This window comes from Onychostruthus taczanowskii, unplaced genomic scaffold (assembly GCF_017590055.1).
Source record: "Onychostruthus taczanowskii isolate IOZ18803 unplaced genomic scaffold, ASM1759005v1 scaffold40, whole genome shotgun sequence".
NCBI classification, from domain to species: Eukaryota; Metazoa; Chordata; class Aves; order Passeriformes; family Passeridae; genus Onychostruthus; species Onychostruthus taczanowskii.
In genome coordinates, this window is record NW_024501460.1 from 5,504,763 (window position 1) to 5,518,243 (window position 13,481).

At 41.5% G+C, this 13,481-nt stretch overlaps 1 protein-coding gene across 1 annotated transcript in view; it reads right to left on the reverse strand.

The window, feature by feature from the left end:
• The window catches only part of CDYL (chromodomain Y like), a 105,988-nt gene extending 105,200 nt beyond the window's left edge, over window positions 1-788 (reverse strand). The window contains exon 1 of the mRNA XM_041413288.1: window positions 300-788. Coding sequence (XP_041269222.1) covers window positions 300-323 — 24 coding nt within the window. The 5' untranslated portion in view covers window positions 324-788. The remainder of the gene's footprint in view (window positions 1-299) is intronic.
• Window positions 789-13,481: the final 12,693 nt, after the last annotated feature.

A 13,481-nucleotide genomic window follows, 5' to 3' on the forward strand; every position in this document is an offset into this window, starting at 1 on the left:
AACGTGGGGAAAGGACTGGGGGGGAGCGCAGGCCACGGTAACACTTTGCCGTCTCCTCCGTTCAGTCACATTTCCGTCCTCCTCCAGCAAAACTGGGGAGGGCAGGGGGGGCGGGGGGCCAGGCTGGGCACACACGCAGGCGCTGGGCCCAGCGGGAAGGGGCAGCAGCCGCGGCAAGTGTGGGTGACAAGCCCGGTGGCGCTCCCGGGGAGCAACAAAAACGCTCTCGGGTGCGGTGCGGTGGGGTGGGGTGGCCGGCGGGGCCGGGGGCAGGGCCGGCGGGGCTCGGGGGCTCTTACCTCGTAGAGTTCCTCGGAAGCCATGCTGTGGGAGCCTCACAAGGTGGAGTTGGGTGCTGGTTTGGAAATACTTTTGTTTCAGTTGGTGTCCGTTTGGCCTCCTCCTCCTCTCCTGCCTCCTCGTCTTCTTCTTCTTCTTCTTCTTCTTTTTCTTCTTCTTCTCCTCCTCCTCCTCTTCCCCTCCTCCTTCTCCTCTTCCCGTCCTCCTCCTCCTCTTCTTCTTCCTCCTCCTCCCTGCGCGTCTCTCTCCAGCGCAACTAGCAGCTCCGCTCGTTAAATGCCAGTGAGGTGCTCCTGTTCCTGCCCCTGCTGCTGCTGCTGCTGCTGGCGCTGGCGGCGGCGGCGGCGGCGGCGGGGGGGGTGCGCGCACGGCAGCTGCGCAACTCGCTCGCTCTCCCGGCTCGCCCTCGCACAGCCCGGCGCGCGCGCCGAGCGCGCACCCGCGGGAACACGCAGCCGCGCGCACCCGCGCACACAGAACTCACACGCGTGCTCCTCGCTCCCTCCCCAGGAACACTAATCGAGCGCAGAGAGGCAGCGCCACACGCGAACCACCGCTCTCCGCCCCGCCGGCTCCACCAGCCGCCCCCCCCGCCGCCGCCCGGCACCATCCTCCTCCTCCTGCTCCTTCTCCTCCTTCTCCTCCTCCCCCCACCCCATCCCGGCTTTGATCTCCCATTGTCTGCTCAGCTGAGCCCGGCGGCGCGCGGGGGGCGGCGGGGGCGCGCGCCCGGGGCCGCGCCCGGGAAACCGCGGGTGATGGGAGCGGGAGCGGGGGGGTGCGGCGTGTGGGACGGGCCCGCGGGACGGACGCGGAGTTTGGAGCGGGGCGGTGTGGGAGCACGCGGGGCCCCACGCACGTGCAGGGCTCTCGTCACGCCCCCGAGCCCCCGCCCGTCCCCGTGCGCAGCCCCCCGTGGCCGCCCAGCCGGGAGCCTCCGAGCTCCGCTCCCCCGCGGGCTCCAGCATCGCCCGGTCCGTCGCCCTACGGCAGTGCCATATATAACGCGTCTGCACGCGCTTCTTCCCCGTCCGAACTTCCTTGGTTGGGTGCCTTTGCCGTAAAAGAAACTAAACAGCCCTCGACGGTGGCTGCCAACACCGGATATGTGCCTTCCATCTCCCGGCTGACCGTGTTTGCCAAGCCGGGAAGGCCCCGCCAAGGCCTCCGAGGGATGGTGGGCCAACAGAAAGCAGCTGAAGTGTTGAGCTGCTGTGAGTCCATCGCTAGTTACACCCCGCAACCTGTTCTTGTCACCTCGTGTGTCGTCCAGGGGTGCCTCACATGAGCTAGCAGTGAAGCTGATGAATGGAAGGCTTCGTTATGCAAAGGCAGATGTAACGAGTTACTTCTTCGAGAGAAAATCCTTCAAGGCATAGTTTCTGATCTCAAAAGGGCTGAAGAGTGGGGCAAACCCAGTGTCAGGACAGGAATGCCAAACTGTGCTCTGTCATACCGCATTGTTTGTTCCAATGAGTATTTCCTATTCCATGCCACACCAGGGAGCTGTTCTTTGCCACAGAACAGCCCAGGTTAGCACAGAGTTCGTCACATTTGTGTAACCAACCAACCCATTGAGTCAACTCATTTTTGACCAAAGTTTTTATTTTTTTTTCAAAGTCTTTTAAAGGTCTTGTAAAAAAATGTTCTCAAACGTTCTACTTTGATGGACAAGTTTTGGACCATTGTCCAGCAGATAGTCATTCAGAAAACATTGGTCCATTTATGGGCTTTGGATGATTTATGTAGAAAGACCTGGAGATTCCTTTCTCAGACTTGATTAATCTGCCCATTCTTTATGACAAATATGTCAATGTCTCCAAGGTCAACATCCTTCATCTGGACAACTGAAATTCTGTATTGGACTTCGAGATGGACATCATTTGTGCAGATAAAACATTTAAGAACTTTCATACTTTTCATACTTTCCTGATCTTCTAACTAGCCTTCAAAGAGGTTTTTAATCCCCTCCTTGATGTCTTTAAGGACTAGGCTTAATCTAAGGTGGTGAAAGAGGGGGTTGTTCAGTGACAGGAGCAGGATCGTTGGTGGAAGGATGGGCCTACATACAAAATTAAGATGGTTAAGATGTGGTAAGCTCTGTGGCACCTTCTGGAGATGAGCATTAAATCACCGTTCCTAGGAGGTGGGCCAAATCCTTTTTGAGCTGTACACAAAGTAATGTCACTGTTGTAGCCTCCCTTTGAAGGACAGTCTTTGAAGGTAATCAGTATTCACATGATAGCAAAGAGAGGGCAGCAGTGGTGGCTGAAGAAGTTACTTTGCTTTGCAAAGGCATAAAAATAGAGCATCTTAGTCCATACTAAGGGTCTCACCATTGCAGTAACCCGGGTCTTAAGCATTTTGATTTTCTGGATTATTCAAAAGAAGTACTGTTGATCAGTACTTCTACATTTTTTGTATTTCAAGGAAAGAGCCAAAGCTCAGTTAACACTAGTTTTTAGTGTTCTGACTACGCTCCACAATTCATCTTCAGTGGAAGAATTTCTTCTTTTGCACATATTCATTGCTTGCATTGCCATTAATTCTTTTTTTGCCTTCCATTCTAACCTTTTGTCCTTGTTGCTTGGTAAGACTTTTCAGGAGAATCAATCACACTATTCAAAAATACCATGTGATAGTGCTATGGTTCAAGCATCTGAGAGGTACCAGGTTTTTGTGACGGGTTTTTGCAGTTGTATTTTGGTACACAAGGTTCCATGTTAGCTTGCTCTCGTCTTGCTTTCTCTAGAAAAAAAAAATCAAGTTGTCCAAATGTTGTATGATAAATTGTCGAAATCATTGTTTCTTTCTTGTTTCTTAAGGTGTTTCATCTGTTCCTCACCAGAGGCAGGACGCATCAAATTTCAACAATATTTTGTTTGTTAAAGCCAGCCTTACTGACAGCTTCCTAAACTGCTTTCCTAATATTGCCTATAAATATCTCCAGAAGAGAAGTTGTATGGAATGCCGTAATGGAGCAGTCGAGGAAGACTGGAAAACCAGGCCAGTTTGAGTTCTGACAGTGGCAGCAAATGTTTTCAGAGGTGGTTGAACAGCCTCGGTTAATCCACCTTGGGAAAGAACCAGACAACGTCAGCCAGGCAGGAAGTTTTGCAATGTGCATACAGAGCTTCCAGTTTGAAGTGGACAATTGCCTTAGTGGCACTCCTGGTAAAGTCAGGAGGACAATTGTTCTGTTTAGCTGAATAAAGAATGTTCTAATTTTTTGGGTGAAACACAGAAAATGGAATCAACTTCCTTTGAAAGATCGTCTCAGTTTTGACCTCTTTGTGTGCCACTGTAAATGTCTGCAAAGATTTTCATAGATGGTGGAATAGCTGAATTTGAAATAGTTGTGGTGGTAGGTCACAGCTAGCTGAAACTTTACAGTATTGAAAATATCATGGAGATCTGTATTGGATGGGAATGGGTCTACATCTCTAGGATTTGCTCTAGGCAAGGGATCACAGACATATCATAAGCAGAGATTTATCCACAAGATCGTAGTCCTTGGTAATAAAGTGACTATCAGTAACTTCTGTTTGGTTATATTAAGGTGATTATCTGCCTTTTACTATTTGGGAGTAAGGCTTAGGGAGGAAGCATTTAGTCATTGAGATGTAGCCAGTGACTAGCTGAAGGATTTCAAAAGGTGGGATTGATAGGGCTAAATGGGATGGTTTGGTCTGTGCTGTAGGCATTAACTCCTCATCCAATCATCCTATGCACTGTTTCACAGTCAAAGGAAAGATAATTGGCATCCTTGGTGGAATTCCCAGCATGCTTCTTCTCATCCTAATGCAGATGCCTATGTCTGGTCAGCTGAATCAAAGTCTAAATTTGATTTATTTTGTTGACTTCTTTTTACTGATTAGAATCATGTCACCTATTCTGCAACTGCTTAGAGCAAGTTGAGATTAATCCTACTCATGTTTCTATAACCCAGTCTTTCTTGATCTAAGACAACTGGATGGCTTAAATCTCTGTAATGGCCAAGTTATGTTGACAGTTTAGGTCTGAAATGTGTAATATCCCTTTACACCTAATATTTTTTCTCTCCTATTTTGATCCTGTGCTCATTTGCCCACAACTTCTGGGGTGTCGCTCATTCTTGTAATTTGTTATGCTCTGTAAGTTCTGCCCCTCTGAGTTTCCTCACCTCTTCCTCATTTCCATCTCAGTCTGTTGTCTTCTAAGTGGTCTGAGATGTTTAAGTTAAAATGGAGAAACAGAAATTATAGAAAAAGGTATTTCTTGCAATGTGTACTTCCAACACTCCAGAGCTGAGAGTCATGTTTCCCATTTTGAAGTGGGTACAGTTTCAAGAGAGGTCATTTCAGGCAGATAAAAGTTTGATAGTTTTCGACACATGGAGGATAGTTTTCAACACATGGGGATCACTTGAAGGATCAACTGTTGAACGAGATTCTTTACGTGAAAGTCTGGGAGAGAGGATCTCTGTTTCTCTAAACTACTGAGACATTCCTTCCATTGAGCTGAAAAACGTTGATTCTAGATTAGATTAAGACAGTAACACAATCCAGTTTAAATAACTGGAAAAAGGAATGGAAATATTTAGAGTAATATATTGTTGGTAATTTTTTTGACTGACACTATGGTATTTAGTTCTTTATTGATAAGGACAGTTTCCCCAAATTTTTGCTCTGAAAGAATGTGATCAATACACTTGTGGAGTTCAATAGTGGACTCAATGTAGCCATTTTTTTTAAGAACCAATAATTTTTTCTCTACAATAGCCCATTAAATAAGGGGGGTTTTGTTATCCATTCTCTACCCATGTAGAACTAAGACATGAAATTACAGCAAATATTGTCAGAGCTGTCCACTGACTTCTGCCATTCAATTAAAGAGGCCTAGATTTAAAAACCTAATAAAAGATAGTATCTTTTATTTTTAAAGTAGCATTTTTAATATTTCTTATGGGTGTAAATATTAGATGCTTCTGTACTTCTAGCTAGATACCCAATATCTTGAATTGGCTTTCCAAAGTTATATTTAGAATCCATGCTTGACTATGTTTTAATGGCTTGCTTAGTATCAAGCAGGAGTTTTATAATAGAATTAGGACTAAATTACATGGGACAGAATGCAAGTTTTATCTACAGGACCTGCTTTTCTCTTTGTGCATTGACACTTTCACCACCCACCTTTCTAGTTCTGCAACACTTGAAACTGGAATCTTACATGCTACAACTTCCATCTGTAACAGATGTCGATAGCTCTGATTATGGACACTAAAGCCAATGCTAACAGAGATGAGATCAATATCTTTACATCCCTGGTTAGTCTACATGTGTTCTAGACATTTCTGATTTATTCCTAGAAAAGGACTTGTGCCTTCAATGAAGCAAAAGCACCATGGAAAAGGCAATTCAAACAGCTAATTGGAGAACACACATAGAAAGTGAAGATGTACCAATACTAGCTAACTTAAAATGATTTTATGTTTAAAAGCCTCAAACTGGAAATCGAAAATAAAAATAATCTTGTGCAATCGCATTGCTCGCCCTTTCAGCTCACCATGTTGGTCGCCAGCAGAGTTTAGTTGTTTGCATCCATATCAGAGACAAAAACTTGCAGCTACCTCCTTGAACTCCTTGGCTGTATTCAAAGTAGTACTGTCTTACCACTGGAATGTAGCTTCCCTTGCCTTGGTGAGCATGAGGTTTATAAAAGGACTAAGAAAAAAAAATCCTGGCTTAATAGTTGGGTTGGGATGGGAGCATGGAGTAAAGACGAAGGATAATTTTATCCTTATAGAACACTTTAAATGTCTGATCAGCCATAACAATTTGCTCATTCTCACAGTCAGTGTAATGATCGTTATGAAGAGTGCATTACCTGAACATTAAATTAGGGAATGTCCTCTTCAGTTTTGAAAGGAGGTGTCATAATCTAAGAAAGCTGTAGGTTGAGGACTGATGCAAAAGTAGGTACTGTATCTGAAAGACAGACATTCTTTGCTTTTCTCTTTGAATTTGTAATTTGTGTTCTCATGACTAAGTACACTTTAGAATGAGTAAGTACATGGAGAATAGGGACATCTGAAATTCTGCGTTTTTACAGAGAATGCAGAGAGTCTTACAGATTTTTTTGAAGTACATATTCTGCTACAGCTCATGCAGGGTATTTTTTCACAGAGAACTTTGGGGTATTTTTCTGGTTATGGGTATAGTATTTACAGGTTGATTTTCAAGAGTGTAAGTACCTCCAGCATTTTTTTTTTCTCAACATGGCCTATCAAGTCTTTTCCAAATCCTATAACCAGTGTTTTCCAGTAAAGAGAATGTTAATTTGGGTGGTAAACTGTTAGCTGTTTTCCTTTAGGAAAATAAGGACATTTGTAGACATTGGAAAGAACAGGGTGTCTCTTCTGATAGTTAGAGAAAGACTAAAAGACATCATTTTTTTTTTTCCATTCAGATGAGAAAAATAAAAAAGCTCCACAATCTTTTCTTTTTAAATAATTGAAAAAGGGAAAACTTAACAATGTAGAGGAAAGTTATCTTCTAAAGAAATAGGAAAGTTATCTTCTAAAGAAATAGAAATGCCTTTTAATGAATAAACAATATGAAACAAATCTATGTTAAAATAGATCAAATTAAGATCTATGTTTGTTTTTTTTTTTAAATTTTGAATATTCAACACCAATATATTGGAAACAGCCATGAGATAGGAAAACAAACACTATAATCAATAAAACTAATGACAGGGGGTACAAAACCCAAACTATTCACATGGAAGCTCCCTAACAATAGACAATAGCCAACTGCTCCCTCTGCCACGCTATGCTGACTTGGAAGGGAGCCTTCCCCAGCCCTGGAAAATGATGTGAGGTGGTATGGAATAACCTTTGCGTCCTAGCCATGCCCCTCCTGGCTACTGTAAAAATTACCCCTGTCCTGGCCAGAGCCAGGACAATTTAGTCTTCCTACAATCATCATAATGTGGATTTTTTCAGTACACTGCAGTGCAGCCTAGTTCTACCAGTACTTCTTACCAGAAGCTTGACTCATATAAAAATATTATGCTAATGTTAGGCTTAGTGCTTGAAAAACTTTTCACAAAACTGTGCAAGCTGCCTTTCAGCATAAAGAAGGGAAAGTAAGATGTATACTTGATTCATCATTAGCCTGCAGATTTCACTCTGGATTCAATGTAGCCTGAACAAAAATAATAATATATACTGTAAAGGAAGATGTAGAAAAGGTAAGGAATCTTTAGTGGCTCATCTTAGAGATGATTCACAAACAGTTGCTTTTTGGAGAAGCGTGTTCGTGTCAGTAGATAGCTTGGTAAAATTGTGACAAAGTGGAAGAGGAAGTGGTCTGAATGCCTTCCATTTTGTTTCCTTTCTGTTGTCTGAAGAACTTACTGATTTGACTGATGATCTGTGGATGAATGAAAGACCTTTTGCAATAAAGGTGGCAATATGAAAGATCAAAACTATGCTACAGCTTCTTGAGACTTATTTAGCACTAACACTGGAAATTAATTTATTTCCTAGGGATAGACTATGACAGTATGACCCTTTAATATAGAAGCTTAAGTCAACAGTCTGCTCCTCCTGGGTCAGTTTACAGATGGTGGTTTTGCAGCTGAGAATTGATGGAACTGAAATTGCAGATTCATGCAATTTTAATCTTTTCAGGTAGCCCCCAGTAACAAAGGCTGGCACATGCAGTCAATAGCCTTGTTGTTTAGACTGGCAGCACTGGAACAAAAGGCCTTGTTCCAGAAGTTTGCCTGTATTAGGATAGGCTGAATTCTACTGGATTTGCTCTGTTATATTTTAGCAGCTTCTCACTGGTGATGATTTGGTATCATAGTACAAGCTTAGCTGTCAATAGACAAGGGTAAATTCACTAGTCAACACTTTGCTAGGTTTTGCCATCAAGCCTCTATGTCATCTTGGACTGTATTCATTGTCCTCACAAGGAGATCGTGCTTTAGAAGGGCATGGATATGTTTCTATCAGTCTTTCTACAGGAATGTAATGGGGAATGAGTTTTCCTCTAAAAAGTCAAACATACAAAGTCACAATTAGTATCTTTCATTTTGGTATAATTATTTTGTGTTGCAGCACATGCATTATTTTTAAAAGCAACAAAATAAAGTTAATAAATCAAAATTATGTCAACTCATGCCTAATCAAACAGAGAAATTAACTAAATGCCTGTGGTGGTTTCAGTTGATGTTACTGTATTTTTGTCATCTTGGCTTGCTGAAGTGATATTGGTTTGAACACAGTTTGTAAGGAACTCCTGCCTTTAAAAGTTCCTTACATCTACCTTTTGTAACCTTACCTAAGATCACTAGGCAGCAATGAGGAAAAGAAGTGAGCAAAGGAGATACCAAGACACTCCAGCGAGTACTTTCTCAAGCAGTCAATCCATTGTCAGGTTGTATTGTTGGCACATCTCAATAATGAAAACTACAAAAGCTATTCAAAGAGTAACATTTTTTAAAAACATTGTTCTGGGAAAAAAAAGAAAGAAAGAAACGAACAAGCAAACAAAAAAAACCCAAAACCCAGCCACCAACTGAATCTTTTCAGATGAAGTATTCCTTTAAAGAATTCATCAAGGGTCATATATATTGAAAAGTTGCAATCCAAGGGGTTTAAACTCAGCAAAGATAGCAGTGTAAAATGTCTTATACTTGACAGTGTCAAGCAGCATTAACCATAGGCATTGCTGTATGTATTGGCTATAATAAAACAGTGTAGCAGTCCTCAAAGGTACAATCTTAGATCATCACAGGCATGCATAACCACTACATATTATAAAGTTCTTTAAAATAAATATGGGATGATGCCATTACTCACAAATAGCATAGACATGAATTAGTCATGCAGGTCAGCCCAAATGAGTGCAGAAGATAGTATCTTTATGTATAACATCATAGTGTTACATTTTTTTTTTCCATATGATGCATATATCAGAGAAGAACTATTTGAAAGGTATTTGAAAATTTGTAAAAACAGTATTATAATTGTTGTCTGAATCTTTTAAACCTGTAAAGGCTGTTCTAATTAACTTGACTGCAATAGTTCAAGGTTCAGACAAGATGAAGTCTTGAAAGGAGTGTCTGCAAAAGACCTCAGAACTACTTGAAATTGTTTCTGTATATGGAAGTGATTCTAAAGTGCAATAAAGGATTTTCTACACCTACAGTCTGGTACACTGGGATTTCCCAAGGCAATAGACTTTTTTGCTAAAATTTCTGCAGAATGACAAGGGAAAAAAACCCCTGTCAACCATTAAAAATGTATCAGAAATAATTTCTATTTCTTTTAAAACTGTCTAAGTCCAGAGAATAGAGCAGTAACTGTTCATCTTCCTGGCTCTGAGACTCTGTCATGTGGAACGTGTCAAGGAAACTGGAGATGGCATCACACAAGAAATTTCCCTGCTTCTGCAGGAAACAGGAGAAGCCAAGGGCTCATGGCTTATTTCAAATTCTATTCTTTTCATTAGTTTTTCTTGAGCCTACTTGAAACATGCCAAAGAAAATCATCAGCAAGTGGCATATAGTAAGACAAAACAGATTTTTATGCTTTATGGACATACTCCATTAGTCAGGTGATAATACTCTTGTCGACTTCAAAGGTCAAAGGTTTATAAAGCAACTTCCAGAGTCAGCAAATATAATTTTGCTGAAGATAAGTATTCATTCATAGGCAGAGAATGTATATGTATTCAAGGGGTAATAAACTCAAAAGTGTTGTGGGGTTTTTTTTGCAGAGAGTTGTAACTGTACGAGTAGACAATGCAATCAGTATCAGCCTTTTCCAGAGTCCTAACATGTAATTTCCAAGGTTACAGGAGTGACTTCACCTCTGGCTCCTCTCTGACTTGTCTGATGATGGGTTTGTATTTGTGTGCCATCTTGCTCTTCTTTTATTTTCACCCAGGAGGCAAGCACCATCCTGTATGTACCAATGTCTATCGTGCTGCAGACTTGACTGGTTTCAGGCACCTGTTTTTATTTTGATATTGACAAACAGCTCCTTAAAAGAAGACGTCTTTATTTAGCAGTTGGAATAAAGCATGAGAGAAAAGGAGATTTTAGAAACACCAAAGTGCCTAAGCACATATTTAGTTCAATTTTGGTTAAGGTCCAGCTGGAACCAATCCACTGGATAGGGATATGCAGAAATAACATAGTCATGCTGATAGTCATCAAATGGCTTCTCACAATTCCTTCACCACCAAGAACAGGCAACCTCTAACAACTGACACAATCAGCTCTGAAAAGGTATATTGGCTCAGATAACCTGACATACAGGAGTGAGTTTGAGAATCAGTGGGTATATTAATGATAGTACTGCTCCATTGTAGGAATACTCTCAACCACAGAAGGTTCACACAGGTGTTCACATGTCTGTGTCTGTCACCTGGCTGGAAGTGAAAATTCACATCAAGATCTGAAAGTCATGTATCCAGTGCCTTATGTATTGTACAAAAACCTCATATTAAAGACAGATCCAAATTCAGCATGAAAAATTATTCAAAGACACACCCACACTTGTCACTGTCACATTCCTATTACATTGTGTAAGAAGAAAACAATATCTGACAAAAATAAAATAAACACAGACACATGAATGAAAGAACTGACTACAATATTTTTGCATTTATCTGATATTCTAAGGTCAGATAAACAAAACATATGTTCAGTGTTATCATGGAAATGTCACATAAGGAAATATAATTGTAATTTTCTTAAAGAAAGCTGAAGAGAAGAACAGCTGTAGGTATGTTCTCAACAGAGATGAAATAACACAGTAGTTATTGAAGAGAAATATAAATATTTTCAAATTCCACTTTCTACCTTTCTGTTTATTCTGGCCACAGAAGTCCTTGCCATCTTCCAGCATGGGTACCTTGTCAGTAACATGAAACAGAATTACATTGCTGCTGATGAAAATGTAGCAGTGGGCAAGGTAAGTAGGTTCATTTTCTGTCCAACTGGTTAAGGAGAATTTTTGACCCTGTAATCTAATTTAGAATCTCAGGGTGTGGGGAGAATTTATGAAGCTGAAGATTAATAACCACACTCTACACAATTTTTGACACACTGAAAAATATTTAAAGCAGTGTTTGCATGGCTGTTAGGATCTTTGGGTTTTGAAGAACAGCCCAAGGTAAAATTTTGTTTTGCATTCTAGAATATAAAGAGAAGAATTTTTTGTTTCAGTAGAATATAAACCTTAAAGCAAGACACCTATGCACATACACAGATTTTCCCCTTCACTATAAATAGTCTTCAACATGTAGACTGATGTCCCACTGATTCAGGCTTGCTGAAGAAATGTAATTTCTATTTAAATCTTGTTGGGGAATTATAAATATATTTTGGGGAAGTAATTGGCAAAAATTTAAAGTCCTCACTTGGATATTACTTCAGAAAACAATTATATGCCTGGAAAGAGGGAAAACATTTCCCTTCCTTTGTGGAATTTCAAGTTCTGGCTGTTAAGAATCTACTAAGGTAAAAGTTGATGAGAAATTTAAATTTTTTGATTATTGACAAATGGTAATCAACTGTCAACATAATTTATTTCTAAGTCTTCAACTAACACACAAAATCTGAAAGATCAAATAGTAATTTCTGGGGTGTTTTGGGCTTTTTTTATCACCTTGTCTTCTGTGGTATAATCTTGAAACAAATCCTGTAATGTAAACCCATGTGAACATTGCTTAAATTTGTTCATATCTATTCTTTCCTGCATGCAACAAAATCAAGTGAATGTATGTCTACATTTTTTTTCTTAGGGAAGTAGTACTTAGTTATATAGAGTCATAGAATCATAGAGTATCCTGAGTTGGAAAGGACCCAGAAGGATCATCAAGTCCAACTCCTGGCCCTGTACAGGACCACTTCCAAGAGTCACACCATGTACCTGACAGCATTTTCCAAACACTCCTTGAACTCTGTCAGGCTTGGTGCTCTGACCAGTTCCCTGGAGAGCCTGTTCCAGTGCCCAGCTACCCTCTGGATGAAGAACCTTTCCCTGATATTGAACCTAAACCTCCCCTGACAACTCCAGGCCATTCCCTTGCGTCCTGTCACTGGTCACCACAGAGAAGAGATCAGTGCCTGCCCCTCCTGTTCCCCTCACAAGGAAGCTGTAACTGCAATGAGGTCTCCCCTCAGTTTCCTCTTCTCCAGGCTGAACAGACCAAGTGACCTCAGGCACTCCTCATAAGGCTTCCCCTCAAGGCCCTTCACCGTCTTTGTAGACCTCTTTTGGATGCTCTCCAACACCTCCATGTGTTTCTTATGGTAGAGCCCAAAACTGCACCCAGCACTGGAGGTGAGGCCACCCCAGTGTGGAGCAGAGCAGGACAATCCCCTCCCTTGCCCGCTGGCCGTGCTGTGCCTGATGCCTCCCAGGACAGGGTTGGCCCTTCTGGCTGCCAGGGCACTGCTGGCTCATGTTCAGCTTGCCGCTGACCCCCAGGTCCCTTTCCATGGGCCTGCATTCCATCCTCTCCTTCCCCAGTCTGTCTGTATGTTCAGGGTTGTCCCATCCCAGCTGCAAAATCTGCCACTTTCCCTTGTTGATCTTCATGCAGCTGGGGATTGCTCAGCCCTCGCATTTATCAGGTTCCCTCTGAAGGGCCTCTCTGCCTTCAAGGGGGTCAACAGTCCCTCCCAATTTCGAGTCGCTGGCAAATGTACTTAGTATTCCTTCAAGTCCTGCGCTCAAGCAGTTTCTGAAGATACTGACGAGCACTAGGCCTACAATGGATCCCTAAGAGGAACCTTGGTCTAAAAGACTAAGACTGATCAGCTTTGACTTTCATTCAGAGATGAACATTCTCAGTCAGATTTCATTATAAATAGAGTTTTCAGGCACTTCTAAGTTTTGAGGACCTCATTGACTCTTTAAGACCCCTTTTTTTCCCCTGGGTTTTGAAAGAGGCTGTTATTCTCCTTTAAATGACATGAAAGTAATTATTTTCAAGATCTTTTAAAGATCTTTTAAAGATCTTTTCTATCTGAAGAGAAAAAAAATTGTAATTTATAATAGTGATTATCATTATTGTTATACACAAAAAAAAAAGTTAATTTTTTTTCAAAATGTGATTTGAGGAATAAAGTTCCATATACTTTTTTCCTATTATGCTTAGACTGTGCCATCTTAA